General features: G+C 39.7%; 1 protein-coding gene and 2 pseudogenes across 2 annotated transcripts in view; 1 reads left to right on the top strand and 2 right to left on the bottom strand.

Moving 5' to 3' along the window:
- LOC146463149 (perlucin-like protein) overlaps positions 1-19,858 on the top strand; it is a 47,999-nt gene that overhangs the window by 18,534 nt on the left and 9,607 nt on the right. The window contains exons 2-3 of one of the 2 annotated variants that reach the window (XR_014856960.1): positions 4,704-4,877; positions 5,418-5,980. Coding sequence is in view for 1 of the 2 variants with exons in the window: in XM_085084802.1 (XP_084940928.1) it covers positions 4,712-4,877; positions 5,418-5,860 (609 nt within the window). In the remaining variant the exon portion in view is untranslated. Of the gene's footprint in view, positions 1-4,703; positions 4,878-5,417; positions 6,028-19,858 lie in introns of those variants that run through there. The other variant, XM_085084802.1, reaches the window with a different exon arrangement.
- LOC146463148 (zinc finger MYM-type protein 1-like) overlaps positions 6,816-19,858 on the bottom strand; it is a 29,391-nt pseudogene continuing 16,348 nt past the window's right edge.
- LOC146463151 (uncharacterized) lies at positions 8,872-10,421 on the bottom strand (annotated as a pseudogene).

The following is a 19,858-nucleotide window of genomic DNA, read 5'->3' as shown; positions in this document are numbered from 1 at the left end:
CTGCAGGTTACAAGGAAGCCAAAAATGGTCGGCTCATGTTCTTCTGTACATGTGCTGAATGTGGGATAACTAAAACCAAATTTGTTAAAAAACAGGGAAACTAAATAGCCCCTCTGAAGGGGGGGGCATAATGGATACTTTAGCATCAACTGGTGCTGATATGTTAATTCAACATGGATTACCATGGTTGGGAAAGAAAGCGGTTGAAATGGGTCGATATTATGGGTCTGAAGCACTTAGAAACCCTAAATTGCAAAAAAAAGCTATTGATTATGCTATCTCTAAAGCAACTCCTTTTGTTCAAAAGACTGGATCAGAGATGTTTGATAAATTATCAACCAAAGTAAGGCCAAAAAAAAGGTACAAAACTGACCGAAAAGAACTTGATGGTGGTAATTTAGATACAATTTTAGAACAATTTGGCACACCAGGTAAGGTTGCGTCGAAGTCAATGGATGTTGTTGGAACATTAATTCCATCAACAAATGAAGTCTTTGATAGATACAAATCTGGAGACATTGCCAAAAGTGCATTTAGCACAGACACTGGCATATTATCGAGTCAATTTTGGTCTGGCAAGGCTGGGAAAAAGACATTAGAAAAATACAAAAATTATCCATGTGAAAGCATGGTAAAAATTGGGAGCAAATTTCACAACACACCGAAATGCTCAAGTTATGATGCAATTGGTTGGCACCCACCAAATTGGGATGAATATGAAAGAGGCATGAAGGGTCGTCCCAAAAGTGGTGGATCAATTGATATACACAAAATGATAGGTAAATTACCGCGTCCAAAATCTGGATGGGTATTACCTGGACACAAATACACTGGTCCATACAATGATTTGGAAAATCAAGTCAAATATAACCCCAAAACTGGACAAATATTGGAAATATATGATAAACCAACAGGCAAAACAGATGCAATAGCCATGCAACATGATGTTGATTATTCAGTCTGCAAAGATGATAAAAAATGTAAATTAAAAGCTGACAAAAAGATGGTAAAGTCATTGGATGCTGTTCCATATTCCGAACGACAATGGGGACATTGGTTGGCAAGAAATGCAATAAATACAAAATCAAAATTGGGACTTGGGGTTCCAAAAAACGTCAAAAGCCGTCGGGTAAAGAGGAAAACTGGCAAGAAAAATTAGCTAATGAGCTGCATAAACCCATACGGCGTAACTTTACTCGACGGCGTGTTATTGTAAATAATATTGATGAAATATGGGCTGCTGATCTTGTTGAAATGCAACAATTCAGTAAATGGAATAAAGGTAATAGGTATCTTCTCATGACTATAGATGTTTTTAGTAAATACGGCTGGATTGTCCCATTAAAAGATAAAAAAGGTGAGACCATAACGAAAGCATTTCAAAGCATATTCAAAGAGGGTCGAAAACCAAAGTATCTGTGGACTGATAAAGGCTCAGAGTTCTACAACAAACATTTCAAAGACTTGCTCAAAAAACATAACATTACACTGTATTCGACTGAAAATGAAGAGAAGTCATCAGTTGTTGAGCGATGGAACCGAACGATTAAAAATAAAATGTGGAAACGATTCACTGCTCAAGGCAATACAATGTATCTGGATATTTTGCCTAAAATATTGAAGCAGTATAATAACACTAAACACAGTTCAATAAAAATGACACCGACAGAAGCATCTAAGAAAAAGAATGTAGGAACTGTTTACTTCAATCTATTTGGCAATTTGAAACCAGTATCAAACAAGCCAAAATTCCGAATTGGTGACAAGGTTCGAATATCAAAGTACAAAAGAAAAGTGTTCGATCGGGGTTATACACCCAATTTCACAGAAGAGGTTTTCTTTATCGATAAAATACAATACACTAATCCAATCACATACAAACTGAAAGATCTTAACAACGAACAGATAAAAGGTAGCTTTTATGAACCGGAATTATTGAAAGCTGAACAGGAGTTATTCAGAATCGATAAAGTTATTAGGAGAGATTACAAGAAGAAACAAGCTTTGGTAAAGTGGAAAGGATACAGTGATGAATTCAATTCTTGGATTCCAATCAAGGATTTGGTCGATGTGTAATCATTCTATCATACAGTCACGGTTTCACGAGTATTCGATAGCGAGTCGATTCAATAAAAAAATCTATTGTTGTGTGCAAGATAAATGATATTCATACCTCAAAAAGCGTCTACAAACATCAGAACGATGAAAGTGGAGAAATAAATGTTCAAAAATCCCAAAACAGGAGCCATAAACATGACTTCGCAAAATGGCAACAAAATGGCCGACACGTGTGTTAACAAACTAGTGTCCAATCCGCTTTGGGTTGTGTGCATGAAAGCGCATGCGTGTTAATCCAAATCAAGCAATATTACGCAATATACAGAAAAATAGCACCACAAGTGTAAAAATTTCAGAACTGAGTGTGATATATAGGTAATCGGGCCATTGTTATATTAGTTCACAAACTCTGGTGAAGCTTTAGGGTGGTGTCAGCTGGCCCCTGACTGAAACCTGTTTAACGGCTTGTGCAGATGGTGAATTTCTGAGTAGTGTGGGATGTCTTCCAGTAGACGGTACCTCCAGGGTGAGCCCGCTCAGGCCTTACTGGTTTACAGCGGGGTGCTCAGAGTTCGTCCCAGGACTCAACCTCGGTCCCAGAGGTAAACTGGGAAAGGGACAGCCGCCTTGTCAGCGGCGGGAAAAAGACCTGGCTGGGGCCAGGCAAGTAAACAGCCAACCGAGCACCCCACGTTCAGGGTTTTGTCCATTTTCGTGACAAGTCACACAACGTCACGCGTGACAGTAACGGCATCCAGTCACACAACAACCATAATGATTATTTTTTTCGCCAAATTGGTGTTCAAAAATATTGTATTCATCATTCAAATCAGCGATTGATGAGTTGGTTGGATTTAATCGATGATTGTTTGTGAGTTTGGTGTCATTTATGAAAGTGAAAATTTAGGTTTTTAGGTTTTAGGTCAAAAGCTAAATTTAGGTTTTTAGGTTTTAGGTCAAAAGCTAAATTTAGGTTTTTAGGTTTTTGACGTCTCCGTTGCAGGAGTCATTGTTGAAATAGTATTTTATGTAGTTATTGGGGTGAGATAATGTGTGGTTTATGGGGTTTAGAAAAAATATTGGATTTATAAGGATTTGTATGGGATTTTTTATTATTTTTTGAAACGTGGGTTGATACCCTCATATATCTAACTACTAAGTCGTCGCCTTTGTTTGAAGAAAATACTAGAGTAGACATTTTAAGTTCCTTCAAACATGATTTCACATTGGTGGAGCGCCGAGTCTTTCCCTATCCCTCCGAAGTCAGTCCAACAAACTCCACCAAGAAAGTACCTGGTGGTATCTCCAGTATTGAAAGGAATGCCTAGCTGCTAAATGCTGAATTATTTTGGTTAAACTCGACGGACTAATAAAAATCCGTCACAACAGAACTAATCCAAGCACGTACCACCTACAAGTTGAAGGTTCCGATATCTTTGTTTAATTTTATCTAGCTTTTGTTTTTAATTCTGCATATTAGGGTGTCTTATTTTCGTGTTTAATTGATTAACAAAAATAGAAATTGGAATTTCCCCCTCAATTTTCGTGTTCAAATCATTGATAGCTGCGTTCAAAAAATGAATTTTATCATATTGTCCCTTCCTGGGGTTGATCTGAGGGCGAGGTTTCAAGACTGAACTAGAAGTTAAAATTCCAAATTTCTTAAATTTTGGAAGCAAACAAAGAAAGACATCAGCCCTGATGGACTTTTATCAGGAAATTTGAACGAATGTAAACATACGCTCATTCTGACCAATATTTCTCTGACAATATAGTCACAAGACAAGGCAAACGAAATTATAGCATTCATTTTCCGCCTTGATATTACTATTAAAATTGAAATGAGAGCAAAGCTTTATATTGTCTTAATTGGATTAATTATTACTATATTATTTGCATTTTTCCTAACTGAAGTAGTGTTTCCCCAGATTTAAACCTATCGGCAAAAGTTTTCATCCAGAGTAACCTCCATAATAGCCCCATCTGTTTACAGGTTCATTTTAAACATAAAAATAATTATTTTATTTAGTTTCATTGTTAAGAAGTTTCAACTGCTGTTTACACAGGCCTCTACCGCGAAAAATTCTTGAATTCCTTGCCTTGTTATACTGCGACGTTGGCCTTTATGTCGTTGAGTTGAAACTAGGGTAATGATTAACATACAGTAGTTTCTGTATTTTGATTGGCTATAAGACGATGTCAATTTATCCTAAACAGTGCAAAATATTGAAATTTTCGGTGCAGGCGGTGAAATTTCCCGTGCAGATTAATGCGATTCACAGAGTAACAACACTTTTCATTTTACACGTTTTCTAATCAGTCTTTCGGTTGTAAAGTGTTCTGAACGACAAATTTCAGCTGCTTTGATCAGTTATGCACATTTTTATAATAAGACGCGTCAGCGTAAAACTTATGAAAGGCTGTCAATCTCCTATGTTATGATAAATGTCCAGAGATGTACGCTTATAAGATTCATGAACTGTAGGATAGACATCACAAATTATCCCCAACCCTAAATTCTTATTAAAGCACAAAAAATTATGTCAAACATGAAGTCATATGAAAAAGGTCTGTCTTATATATAAAGTACAAGGCTAGGTGCATTTCTGGACATAAATGGACTCTCTCTCACTCTCGTTCCGCAGAACCAAAGATGGCTTTAAAGGAAACAGTGTTCATCATATTCTTTATCCTGTCGCCGATCGGAGCGGATCTTGGGGAAGATCTGCAGAAGGAGATAGACGAGATTAAACAAGTGATTAATCAACAGGTCCTAAAGGCGCTGGACGATCTGTCAACAAAGGCTGGAAAGTGCATCGGTACGAGAATTGTAGTTATAACAAGTTAAAAAACATGAAATAAAAAACATTTATTAAATGACCCATTGTTCATTTCCGCAGAGTAGCTGCCTGAGTAGAGGTTTGACTGAATTCATAACTTTATAAAATTTCTTCTCTAAATAAGTAATTCCCTTGAAGAGAAGCTAAAACTATAGCTTGAATGTTAATTCACAATAAAGGTGCACATTAAATCTTATGAAAGCTAATTTTGCTATTCGGTTCGGATCTAAAAAAGGTAAAGCACAAGACCAATTTTTATCGCCGGGAAAGAGAGTAAAATGTTAAATGTCGTTGAAGTTGATATATATAACCCAGTTGCTTAGTTAACTTTGAACTTTTACAGAACGTTACCTCACGTGGCATTTTTTTATAATTTCAATTATGCAAGATATGCCTACTTACATTGTCAACCTATGAAAATTCTAACATGTATATACTCTGACTATGTAGACATATCTGAACGAAAGACAGAATGCAAACAGACCATGGTATATTTGTTTCCATTTTTTTCTTTGTCAGGTTGTCCAACTGGCTGGGTTAGACATGGAAAATCGTGTTACTACATCGACGATACTCCAACCCAAACTTGGAGTGCTGCTCGAACAGCTTGCAAAGGTCTGGGTGCAGACCTGCCTATAATCAAATCAGTAGATGAAAACAAGTTCATCGGTGACCTGGTGTTTAAACAGGCCACACTCACGTGGGGTGGTGCATGGATTGGAATCCAGCGAAAACAGGCAGATAATAAGCTGTACTGGATTGATGGCACTCCAGTAGCCGGTGGGTATACTTCATGGTCAAGGGGGAATCCAGGAGAAACAGAGGAATGTGGCCACATAATGGGAAAGGCTGGTTCAGCTGGCTGGAAGCACCAAGAAAAAATGTGGAATGATGTACCCTGCACTTTGACGAACAGTCAGTCCGCATGGCCAGTTATTCTGTGCGAGAAGTCACTGATTTAGGGAGTACAGCTCCTTCTCAGCGCGCAGCCGCTCATGGGGTTTCATTATCGTTTTAAGTTAAAGGGGAAAATACTAACTAATCAAAGCCGGACTTCTAGTCAACTTGTATTTTAAGTTAAGGTCAATATATACTGAGTCAATTAAATAAAATGGTGTTGGAAACATAACTTCTAAATGTGGTTTTATTTGTGTGGCTTTTGAAGTAATTTGGATTGAGGGATGTTTCTTCTGCCTTTTATTCTCTCTACCCCACCCTGATTGAAATATGCATGGAGTCAGCAAGGGAGATCGTGATATCTGCGCGACATGGGTGCCTTTAATCTCTTCGTAGCTTTCTTTGCTCTACCGGTACAAAATCTATTATTTTGTTTCTTTCTTAGGTTCACGGTTGACATCTCCACTTACTCTGGCTAGGCTTCAAGTTAGAAGCTTCCAACTCCTTTAAACAAAGTTTGCAGTTCTTCATCTTTAACATCTGCTTGTGAGAGAACCCTATAAATAGTGGCTCTCTTGACTGCTATGATTATTCATTGAAAAAAGTTCCCCATCGTCTGACGCTTCCGGCGGAATGAAATGTTAGCAGTTATTCTGTAGACTTCCTCGTGATCCATGTTTCCCATTAACTCCTTGATCTCAGGTGTTTCTTCAACGTAGTCGGTTCTTTGTTGGGCCACCATACGTGTTAATGCATTCAAGAAAGCACTGTGTTGAAGCTACCACAAAGGTAACAAAACCTCCAGCATTCTGTTACAATGTTTTATAACATAGAGGGCAAAATTACTGAATGCTGATTGGTCGAAACAGAGGGCATTTTTTTTCTTAATTTTCTTTCCAACGCAGGGCCCGTTCACCAATTTTTTTAGTGGAAGGGGGGGGGGGGGGGGGGGTGTGAGGGGGAGCTTGAAAAGCGAACGAGTAAGATGGGCCAACTACCGAGAGGGGAGGGGAACCGGGGGCATGCTTCCCCGGATAATTTTGATTTTAATCCCTCTCAAATGCCGAGAAATGTATTTTAAATTAACCAATGCCGGAATTCCTTAATTACTATACTGTTACCTAATAAAAAATGATATAACTTTATTTTCTCCGATCTTTAAATTTACCATCATACAATGATATCTCCTTTACTGACACCAACTCTAAAATAAACCAGGAATCCTAACAATTTAACTTCCACTGCATTCAACGCAACAATGTATAAATGGTGCATCAATCAGAATGAAAACAAAGCGAAAAAAAAAAAAACTGAGGAAGTGGCTGATATTTACTGTGTATCAGATTCATTAAAAATACCAAAATTTCTCTCTCTGTTATTGTTACGGTGGGCAAATTTGTTAGTAATATCTACAAAAAAAAGGCTCTCTGTTCTTTCTTTATGACTGTTTAATATTGTCATGTTGCTAAATCATTCTTGTGTCATTGTGGAGCGAAGCCATATTTTCAATCTTCGGGCAGTGGAAAACGATCTTTCACCAGATGCACTTGTTGCCGGATTTACCAATAAAAGTTTGCATACTGAAATAACTTCGTTTATCATTTTTCTTTCTGGGGTAGGCAAGTCTTTGATTTTAATTACGATGTTGTCAAAACATAAAAATCACCTTCCTTCAGTAGCACTTTCAAAATTTCCAGCTGGTCAGTAAACATTTCAACATCGACGTCATCGGCGTAAGATATTTCCATGAACTGTAGCTCTCGGGAGTTATCCTACGAGTTGAGGGCCTTAAATAAAAGGGACTCCATCTTTGCATATGCAGCAAAGCTCGCTGGATCAAAACACTGCTCAATAGCATTGACCATTAAGTCAATGGATTCAAAGTATATCTGCCTGTAATAGTCTTGTGTCGTCGCAGGATATGCTGGTTCTCCAGTACCAATTTCAATCCTCCTAGGCGCGCATGTTTCCTTGGCAACACTGGCCCTGTCATGGAAGAGTAGTTTTAACTTTTCAGTATAACGGCATCATAAAATGATTTGAAGTTTGCATCACTACACATTTTCTACAGGACCTCTTTGGTAAGATGAGCGACTCGTTTACCACTAATAGCTGACATCCTCGTTTGCTGTAAGGTTTTCGATAAATTATCTGTGCGAGAAAACAGGCGCTGCCCCAAATTCAGCCCAAAGAAGGACTCGAAAGTGTTCATTTGCGCTTGGCACCCAATAATCCGTCCACATATGTCGAAATATAAAATTATTTTACAGTGAGAAAAAGAAAATTAAACGTGCAGAGCAATTTACTTAATGATTTTACTTTCTACGGAAGAAGTGCGTAGTGGCCAAAGGAGCAAGGCTTTCGTGTTGGCCACTAAATCTGTGCAGTTAAATAAAATAGGGGGAAGAAGGATTTATAAAACTGGTTGAAGAGCTCTGCTAGTTAAATTAGGCTTGGGTTAAGAAAATACAACAGTAAGGAAAAAAGTGCTTACAGCAAATATATAAGTATATAATATACGTTAAACGCAAGCTTATTCATCAGTAAACTTATAGTGAAATCCTCCTAAGTTATAGTTTCTTTGATTAAAATCTCTTCCTTTCAAACGCTTTCTATGGATATTTCTATAACAAATAATTTCAACATGTTCGTTGAAATGACAAAGCACAATTTTTCTCGTGTTCCACACATACCGTTTTCTTTGATTGTTTCCAAAAGCCTTTTTTTCGCATCTTCCTTGTCTTTCCCTTCAGGATTGTTAATAGTGAAACGCCAGGCTGCTAGTTCAAGGTTAGGATTCTTTGGGAAACCCTCTTCTTCGAGATTTTCCATCGGCATTTTTAACGCGGTATAGTCAGGGAGCAAAGACCAAAAAATGCGAGTTTGGTTCAACCATCGCCACAGAAAAGGTCTGACACTTGATTCTGGTAGAGAAAGGCCTCCTAATGAATGCTAGGTAGTTCGTAGAGTTAAAATGTGGTATACGTTTCAAAATACAGGGCTTTTTTGTCACGCAATTTACGGTTCTGCATGGAAACGAGGCTGAGATCTACATCGGTCTTAAAGCTCGCAATTAATGAGCGAATGCGATTAAATCGTGATGGAGACTTCGCAAACAAGTACGTATGTGTGAGACTTGACACGATGATAATGATAAACATCACGTGACTGCTCACGTGATTATTTTTGCTCGATGTTGTTGGGAAATATCAAGTTCGTCAATATCGCACGCACGTTTTTTGTGAATATTACGGTTACTTCAGTATAAATTGGTTTAATTACCTCCTGAGCCAGGGTATCTGATCACAACAATTGTAATGTCAAATTAACAGTATCTTTAGCTTGTTTCAAAAAATAACGTAGATGTGAAGCATATGAAAAAATGACTACTTACTTGACCAAAAGACCTACAAAGTGTGCAATTTTTCGGGGTTTTCCTTCACCAAAAGTCCACGAAGATGAAAAAAGTGAGTAAGACAGCTACAGCTTTTGAATAAGTGGGTTTTTTTTAAATTATTTATCGAGCTATACACCTCACTGATAATGGCGTCAGTCCTAGAAACGAGGCTGAGAATACCTTATCTACGTACTGCTGTAGCTTTCCTTGTTTAGGAAGGAATGACGGACTACTGTAATTCATGAACAAAAAATCCCACCTGAACATATCTCAATGGAAAAATGTTAAATAATACCCTTACTCGTTTTTGTTTAAACTACTGCACTCTTTAGTTCTTTAACTTACTACGACAATGATTGTTCTTAATCAGAGTCAGATTAGGATTCCGAGTCCTCGGAATCGCTGGAAACGTTTAAAAGAACTCCAAGCGGATTCCTGCACACATTAATACTGGCCATGCAATAACGTGCCTCTGAACATGATAAGCCTGTGTTGCTACAAGAGCAGTTGCCCTGACATCCGCCTTTGCATGTGCACGTTGTTAGTTCCAACAGGCTACTCGGCACTGGCTCTTTCGTCATGTAGACCGGCTTCAGTAAGGGGCCGTCTCGCACCCATCCATTACTTTCAGGCTGTGGGAGATCTTGGATTGCTGTCAGAGCCTTTCTCCAAACAAACGTTTGATAGTTCGCACGACAGTCTCAAGTGTTGGAGTAAGCTGTCAGATGTAGGCGGAAGCAGCTCGTTCTTTTGCTTTTTCTGACAGAACAGGATATATCTCAGTTCATCCGCAGTGCGTGGCATCTTCCTTGAGCTTGGGTACAAATCACAAATGAAAGCTTCACATTTGTCAGCAATGTCGTCACTTAGGCTTGGCTGGGCACCGAGAAGAATTAGACTGTCTTGATGCTGTTCGCTTCTTGACAGCAGGTGCCATCCCTTCTTCTTACCAATTCCGGCAAGGGCGCTAGTTGAGTCGCAGCCAGTAATGGCGTGAAAAGCTAAAAGGGCACGGCACATCTTCTCGCCTAGCTCATGCAATACTGCATGAACTGGAACATAACGAAGGCGGTCTTTCACACCAGTTTTGAACCAAAACTCAGCGCAGTTGGTACTAGAAAAATGGGCTACGCTGAGAGCAAGAACATCAGTGTCTGGTGATTGTAAGACAATACGACATTCTTGAGAGTTATCCGCAGCATACTTGGCATGCAGCATTAACCTGTGAAATGACAATACAAATTAATCAGTGTCAAATTTTTATGTTATATCACATACTATTAGAGACTGAATCATTGTATAATGCAATTCCAGGGATTTAATTGACTTTGTGGCCATCGTATATGAACCATTTTATCATGCCTGAGAAAAAGAGACCATTTAATTGTTTTCTGGTATTAGCAAGATTTAAGTGATATTTCTTGTTTGTTTTCAATAAAAACATTATTCCACTCACGCTTGTTAGATATGAGATGATTATCGCCAACTCGGAGCTACGCGTCTCGTTGGCTATCTATCATGGTGATCTCATATGCTTGCGCATTGAATACGCACTTGCAATTCAATATGCACTCACAGTTAATTGTAAAATTAATATGAATGATTCCAATTCATAGAATCACTTTCGAAACTATGTTTCTCACCGAGTGTCTGCTTCTTCATGGTCTGATTCCAGATCGTTCACGTCTTCACAGTGGCCGCTCCTGACCATCACTGACCGTCTGCCATTCTTGAATCCTCCACCGATGACAAGGGTCTTGTCTGGAGGAAGCTGCTGTCTTCCCAAGTTGCAAAAAGACTCTGACAGAAAGTCACATAGATTTATCTTGTTCTGTGGATTAGGAATAAACTTTCCCAACTGTTTCGGCACAGGAGTAGATGGTCCATGGATTTTGACCTCCAACGAAGCGCTCAGGGAACCTCTGCGTGCACGTTCTCCTGCTTTTATCGATACATCCCAGTATTGGTCGAAGACGATGTGAACTTCTTTGCAGTTGGAAAGCGAGGCAGTGCTGACCTTGAAGTACTTGGATGCGAATTCTCCAAACGTACTACTTCCTGCCGATTTCAATACTTGAACTAAAGCCATACCATCGATGAGATGAATGGTGTCTCGCGGGAAAGGTTGGAGTCGTGCGCAAACGTTCACTTTGGCTTCAATGAGAGCTGCCAGGGCGCTCTTGGTCGTCTTTCTTAAGCTGCCATCATGATGTGCCAGGGAAAACGGGATGGGTGAGAGCTCATGGCATAGAACTTCCTTCAAGTTAATCTGTCTAACGTTAGCAGCGATCAAAAGGCGTCCAAACAGATCTCTGTCAGCTGCGACTGTAACCAGTTTGTCATTGGCCGCCTTAACCTGAACTTTCTTTGTTGTGACTTCAAAGCTTTTAACTTTGAGCTTTGGGATCGGATCCCAGAAACTGATTTGGTTACTGCTCAATCGTTTTTCTACAAAGGTGTTCATCTGCTCGCTTCCCTTTTTGGTACTGCTTACTAAACCATCAGCGATATCGACGGGTAAGACGACACCCGTAGCGAAGTTGACTAACGACTCGGTTTCTTGCGTGAAAGGATTACTCATCAGATCGCTTGTGAAGCGAGAGATAAGCTTCTGAACATCAGCCTCATCGCGTGCTACCCGTTTCGCAGCAGCCTCTTTATGTACATCTATGCGACCTCGCTCTTGCGTAAACATATCCTTGAGAGCTGTTGTAACTGATGCACTCTCATGACTAGTGAGGAACCATCGATTTAGTGCACCTGGGTTTTGTGAAATACCAATTATCCCTCCTCTCGACTTAGAATCGGCGTTTATGGACTGTTCAAGTGCCATGTCCGTCCACACCTGAGCAAAAGGCTTACTAGAACGACTAACTGCATGATTGCCATTCACAAATTCTTGATGAACTTCCGGATACTTGGTGACCAACTGCCTTATGTCTGCTATGTACACAGGAAGCCAGCGCGAGTAATTCGGCCTGTCCATGGCGAAGAAATATGGGACCATAGCTGAAACACTCAGCAGATGCAACTCCCAATTTCCAGCTCTCTCAGCCTTCAAAAATTGCAAAAGCAGCTTAACCATACGCCCATACTCCTCCCAGAAGGCAAACATCTTTGACTTTTCTTTTAATTCGGCTGTGAAATCTTGAAAAAGCGAACGTAGCTCTGCAGTTTCTTGTCGCAGCTCCTCCATACTGGCTCGAACTTCTGCCCTCGCTGTTATCGCGCGCCTGAATTCTTCAACTTTGCTTATCAAGGCATCCTTATCAACATTACGCTCTTCATCATCACCAGTGTTTCCTGTGTACCAGTCAACAAAAGCGTTCCACATCAGTCAAAATAAAGCCTCCATTGCTAGCTTGTGTGCGCGAATTCCTCTATTGTAAGACTTCCCCTTCATCAGCGCTGACGTTGTTCCTGCTGCGTAAACCCCACACTCGATAAGAAGGTCCTCCAATCCAGAACTGTGAAACTTCTTGCCAAGCAATGAGAGAAAATTCAGCGCTATGTGGAATCCCCCAAGCCGAATGACAGTGTTCGAAAACTCCTCTGGAAACTTCATTTGAATCTGCTTTGCCTTTGCGTAGATAGCAAGGTCAAATGTGATGACGGTGTCGAGCTGTCCAAGACTGGCACAGATTGTCTGGGCATGTTTCATGACTGTGTAAACTGTGCTTAGTTCAGTTGACGAGCCTTCGATCATAGGACAGTAGCCAATCTTGCTCACAGAAGGAAGGTCGGGATACAAGATCGAGTTGAATCCACCCCAGCTTAGAACTGGCTGCACTTCTTGCACGGCAATGCCCGTATCCATTAAGCTTGCTGGTTTGATACGAAGGAGAGCCCACATGTCGTCCATATGGAGAGCGTCAGAAAGGACGCTGCCCTCACCCCTCAACCATTCTCTGTCAACTGCTCCGGTATACTGAGTAACTGCAGGTCGTCTTCCGTGAGCTGAGCATTCTTGCAACTCATAGATACTTCCACTTCTCTTCAAACTACGTCGTCTCTCGGAATGATCTCCAGCTATGGTAGGTGGTAGTTCTGGGCCAAACACCTTTCTCTGGTACACAACCATGGTTGTGGCATGGGTGTTGTTTTTGCCATCTATCATTTCCTCGTTCAGATCGTTATTATCAGCAGCAAGTTGCAAGAAGAATCCTGAAGAGATGTTTGATGGGATGACTGTTCCATACGTTTCTACTTTCGCTAATACCTCCGTTGCCAGACTTGTATCAACTGCTAGCAATTCTTCGTATGACGAACTGTGACCCATTCGGTTTAAGAGGACAACTAGCTGCTTACATCCAGTAAGGTGACGAACCGCCATTGCAAGGCCTATTTGCTTTGGGAGCTTAACGCGGGCGTTTGATGTGCAGTGGATGATGTCCTGGGAAATATTCAGAATGCGTCCTCTATCTCAGAATCTCGTCCTCTATCTTGACACAGGGATTTGGTCGTTCAAAGTCGTCAACTCCATTCTCATCGGATGTAATCATTTTGCGAACTAGCCAGTACAGACTAGGGGGAATGATTCTTCTCGCTGACTCGAGAGATACATCGTGCGCGTTAAGGGGTCTTAATGAGATGCCACTGCATTTCCGTATTTCCTCCTTAATCCGCCGTGCTACACTTACAATCTGCTGGGCACTATCTAAAACCTTGCTTTCGGATCTGATAGCGGAAATCTGTGAAGTAGCAGCAGCCATTTAGTACGTATTGTTTAGATATGTTGCTCGAATAGATAACCTCTGGCTTACTCTTGTCAGGATGCTGGTGGAACACGATGTTTTCTCCGAAGTGCTTCTCAAGTCAATGTTTCAGGTGCTGTTTGCTGTAGCTTTCAGCCTTGATTCCCTTGTCCTCCAGGTGCTCGTGATATTTCGACAAAAGCGATGACATGTCGTATGCCTTTCCTTGGTAAATACCTTCACTAATTTCGGCTGCCACCTCTTTTAATGCTGTGTCATATAACGTCTCTGCTTCCTTTTCTTTAAAGCCCTGATGCTTTAGATTGGATTTGCTGACATATGAAGCAAAACACGTTTTATGATATTTTGCCTCAGCAGCTATCAGGTCGTTGTTGACTGAGATGAGGACATGTAGCATTTCTTCATCCCCTTTACTTTGTGCTGCCTGTCGAACTGAATCACATGCTTCAAACGTGGAAACGTTGTACATCTCCCGGCATTTTTTATATGTCTTATTTCGACAAACGAAGCACTTGGACCAATCTATAGAGACACCAGCCGAAGATCTTGAAACTCTGCGTGTTTGCTCATTAGTAGCTCGGCTGTCTTCTTGACCGTGGGTGCCTGAGCGTATCGTACATTCTGCTCACTAGTATAGGACAAGTAACACGTGGAATGCCAAAACACATCACGGCTTATGAGATTGGGCAATTCCTCGTGGAGCCTATCGTAAACCTCGTCTTTACGAAGGACGAGTGTTCTTTGTAGATTTTCAATTGAGAATCTTTTCGCTCTTCTCAGAATTTCCTCTCTATCGAGCTGGCATATAATGCATTTTGTGAATGCAGTCAATCGTCGTCGCTTTGTCTCAGGAGGTAGTGGTATTGTCAAACCAGAGGCGTTATTTTTCTCCTTACTGGCCATGTAAATCAAACGTACCCTTGAACGAAATAATTTGAAATCTATGACAAACAGTCACTAAACAGCATTTCATTTTTTGTATCTTGCATGAAGAAAGCATTTCACCTTTGTCAACGTATCCATTCTAAGTATCATTGTAAGAGTTGCGAAAGATTTTTGTTGTACGTCAATAGAATCGAAGAAATCAAAACTCTTTCATAATGCCCGAAAATTACTCGATAACGGCTACAAGGACGATCTTACGAAATTTTGAGTTAGGAATTGTATATATTTATAAATATGTATTCATTAATAGCTCACACGGGCAAGAAAACGTTTCTTTTAAAATATTTACTTTAAATATATATTTAAATAAACTAGATATACTTACAGTCAGAGCAGCGAAGTTGTCATGGGCGCCGCCATGTTGGATCATCTGAGCCCCGATCTCAATCCACACAGAAACGAGGATACCTTTGTCTGTGTGCAAGCTTGGAAAAAGTTCTCTCGGGAAAAAACGTTGGGAAACCATTGGCGTTCAAACAGAATGAGAATATAATGCGTTTTTTTTATCTATACGTTTATCACATTTATGTCTTATTAATATCTGACGGAAGATACACTGCTGTTTAGCTTTAGCCCGTCTTCATGTGAGCTTCAACAAGCTAAAGATACTTTTAATTCGACATTACAATTGTTGTGGTCAGATACCCTGGCTCAGGTGGTAATTAAACCAATTTATACTGAAGTAACCGTAATATTCACAAAAAACGTGCGTGCGGTATTGACGAACTTGATATTTCCCATCAACATCGGGCAAAAATGATCACGTGAGCAGTCACGTGATGTTTATCATTAACATCTTGTCATGTGTCTCACATATACGTACTTGTTTGCGAAGTCTCCATCACGATTTAATCGCATTCGCTCATTAATTGCGAGCTTAAAGACCGATATAGATCTCAGCCTCGTTTCCATGCAGAACTGTAAATTGCGTGACAAAAAAGCCCTGTATTTTGAAACGTATACCACATTTTAACTCTACGAACTACCTAGCATTCATCAGGAGGCCTTTATCTACCAGAATCAAGTGTCAGACCTTTTCTGTGGCGATGGTTGAACGAAACTCGCATTTTTTGGGCTTTTTCTCCCTGACTAGTATAAACGAAGTCTTAAACAAGAAATGTACTTCTTTCCGAAAATGCTAAGTAACCTGGCCAAATTGCCTTAATGGCCTGGCATCTTCGAGCGACACGCGACGGGGTATGGGGCCAAGGAATCTCGACATCACAGGTCGCCAAGGGTTTGTATGGCGAAAATTAAACAACAATATTCCTTCCAAAACCTACAAAAATTACAATCAAGTTTAAAGAAGCTCATGTGATGTGTTTTGCTGTGTTTTCATAGCTTCTCGTAACTCTCGAAAGCCGTTTTGAGTGGTTTATCTCTCAGCGGCTGGTCGACTGTGCAGCACTGCCAGCATGTCACTTAACATAGTCCATCTGCAGCATTGATTTCTCTATCAAAACAACAATTCTGTATGAACCAAAAACTCGCAGACGGATCTGAAATACTCGAAGGCAACATACATAGCTATACCTAAATTATCGCAGTGTTTGTGCTGATTAAAAACAATTGATGACTTTACTTTCCCGCATTGAATGACTGCCGCTGATACTCTTCCATGCGTTCTCTTACGGATCTTTAATCAAAGGAACCCTTCCGGAAGTTTCTTTCAGTCATTCAGTCAACCCCTAGCATCAACTGGCTCAAAAGGCAGCAATCACCTCTCCTTTGGCGGTCATCTCAACCGAACCGCCATCCCCTCGATTAATGGATGTTTCCTTCAACTACTTTCGTTACCCCTTTCAAGTGCTGTCTAACTTACGGTCTTGTGTCGTCTATCTACTTGGAAATGGCAGTGGTCAAATTGAGAGCCTATGCTACTTTGGTCGCAGGGCTCTAATTAACAAATATTTCGTACATTTGTAACTATCTTCGCAGACCAACGGGCAAATAGTAGGGACGGGGAAAAGTTCGAAACAGACGAGAAAAAAATCGACGAAGAAAAGTAGGAAGGTCATAACTCAAATTAATAGTTCTTCTGGCGATTGTGCATGCATGGGTGGAGGTCTTAATTGAATTTTTTCTCGCCAGTTTTGACTTTTTCCTCGTCCCCTAGTATCCGTCTAAGAATGATTTATTTCCTAACCTAAAGTAAGGTTAAAAATTATCATAGACTGTCACTAGCTAGAGTCACGAGAAGCATGCACATTTTTCGAAATATCACTGGTATCTTAGAAATACGTCTACACTGCCACGCAGGCGATCTCTTATCAAACCTTGCATCTAAGCAACGGTTCTGATAAAAACCAATGATGCTGGGATATATTTATGAGAACGAACGAGACGTTGGCTGTTTGTTTTACCAAATGCTAGCTGACCTTTTTTTGCATTTTTAATAACATATTTACCCAGCCCTTCGAAACGAAAGAAATTAGGTTTCCTGTGTAACAAAATTTTGAGCAAAAAGTTTTTCAACGAAAACTGTAGATTTTATTTACAACTCTATCCGAATTTCTGAGGCTTCAGCTCGAACGCAACCATGACTCGAAAAAGCATGGCTGTTCAGTTGTCACTAGCAACTACACTAAAACGCACATGTAATTGAAATGCAAGACTCGAATGATTGATAGGTTTGTCCCCTCCTTCAGCTAATTCATTCTGCTTTCGAAAAATGAAATTTATCATATTGTCCCTTCCTGGGGTGGATCTGAGGGCGAGGTTTCACGACTGAACTAGAAGTTCAAATCCCAAATTTCTTAAATTTTGGAAGCAAGCAAAGAAAGACATCAGCTCTGATGGACTTTTATCAGGAAATTTGAACGACTGTAAACGTACGCTCATTCTCACCAATATTTCTCTGACAATATAATCACAAGACAAGGCAAACGAAATTATAGCATTCATTTTCCGCCTTGATATTGAAATTAAAATTGAAATGAAAATCAAAGCTTTATATTATCTCAATTGGATTAATTATTACTATATTATTTGTATTTTTCTTAACTGAAGTAGTGTTTCCCCAGATTTAAACCTATCGGCAAAAGTTTTCATCCAGAGTAACCTCCATTACAATCCCATCTGTTTACGGGTCCATTTTAAACATAAAAACAAACATTTTCTTTAGTTTCATTGGTAAGAAGTTACAATTGCTGTTTAGATAGGCACCAAACACGGAAAATTCCTGAATTCTTCGCCTTGTTAAACTGCGGCGCTGGCCTTTATGTCGTTGAGTTGTTCATAAAAATATGTTTCTTTCGCTAAAGAGACCATTTACATTTACGCAGAGTGTATCTAACCAGTTTGAAATTGGGAAAAATTATCATAGACTGTCACTAGCTAGAGTCACGAGAACGGTATGCACATTTTTCGAAATATCACTGGTATCTTAGAAATACGTCTACACAGCCACGCAGGCGATCTCTTATCAAACCTTGCATCTAAGCAACGGTTCTGATAAAAACCAATGATGTCTGGGATATATTTATGAGAACGAACGAGACGTTGGCTGTTTGTTTTACCAAATGCTAGCTGACCTTTTTTTGCATTTTTAATAACATATTTACCCAGCCCTTCGAAACGAAAGAAATTAGGTTTCTCGTGTAACGAAATTTTGAGCAAAAAGTTTTTCAACGAAAACTGTAGATTTTATTTACAACTCTATCCGAATTTCTGAGGCTTTAGCTCGAACGCAACCATGACTCGGAAAAGCATGGCTGTTCAGTTGTCACTAGCAACTACACTAAAACGCACGTGTGATTGAAATGCAAAACTCGAATGATTGATAGGTTTGTCCCCTCCTTCAGCTGATTCATTCTGCTTTCAAAAAACGAATTTTATTATATTGTCCCTTCCTGGGGTGGATCTGAGGGCGAGGTTTCAAGACTGAACTAGAAGTTCAAATCCCAAATTTCTTAAATTTTGGAGGCAAACAAAGAAGGACATCAGCCCCGATGGACTTTTATCAGGAAATTTGAACGAATGTAAACATACGCTCATTCTGACCAATATTTCTTTGACAATATAATCACAGGACAAGGCAAACAAAATTATAGCATTCATTTTCCGCCTTGATATTGAAGTTAAAATTGAAATGAAAAACGAAGCTTTACATTATCTCAATTGGATTAATTATTACTATATTATTTGTATTTTTCTTAACTGAAGTAGTGTTTCCCCAGATTTAAACCTATCGGCAAAAGTTTTTATCCAGAGTAACCTCCATTACAATCCCATCTGTTTACAGGTCCATTTTAAATATAAAAACAAACATTTTCTTTAGTTTCATTGGTAAGAAGTTACAATTGCTGTTTAGATAGGCTCCTACAACGGAAAATTCCTGAATTCCTCGCCTTTTTAAACTGCGGCGCTGGCCTTTATGTCGTTGAGTTGTTCATAAAAATATGATTCTTTCGCCAAAAGAAACCATTTACATTTACGCAGAGTGTATCTAACCAGTTTGAAATTGAGAAAATTATCATAGACTGTCACTAGCTAGAGTCACGAGAACGGGATGCACATTTTTCGAAATATCACTGGTATCTTAGAAATACGTCTACACTGCCACGCAGGCGATCTCTTATCAAACCTTGCATCTAAGCAACGGTTCTGATAAAAACCAATGATGTCTGGGATATATTTATGAGAACGAACGAGACGTTGGCTGTTTGTTTTACCAAATGCTAGCTGACCTTTTTTTGCATTTTTAATAACATATTTACCCAGTCCTTCGAAACGAAAAAAATTAGGTTTCCCGTGTAACGAAATTTTGAGCGAAAAGTTTTTCAACGAAAACATCAGATTTTATTTACAACTCTATCCGAATTTCTGAGGCTTTAGCTCGAATGCAACCATGACTCGGAAAAGCATGGCTGTTCAGTTGTCACTAGCAACTACTCTAAAACGCACGTGTGTTTGAAATGCAAGACTCCAATGATTGATAGGTTTGTCCCCTCCTTCAGCTGATTTTATTCGGTTCAGATCAGTAACAAAGTTCAGTTCCACTTCAA

The sequence above is a fragment of the Pavona decussata genome, unplaced genomic scaffold (assembly GCF_977016875.1).
Source record: "Pavona decussata unplaced genomic scaffold, jaPavDecu1.1 SCAFFOLD_180, whole genome shotgun sequence".
Classification (NCBI taxonomy): domain Eukaryota; kingdom Metazoa; phylum Cnidaria; class Anthozoa; order Scleractinia; family Agariciidae; genus Pavona; species Pavona decussata.
Note: the sequence above shows the minus strand (reverse complement) of the source record. Positions and strands in the feature narration are given on the sequence as shown.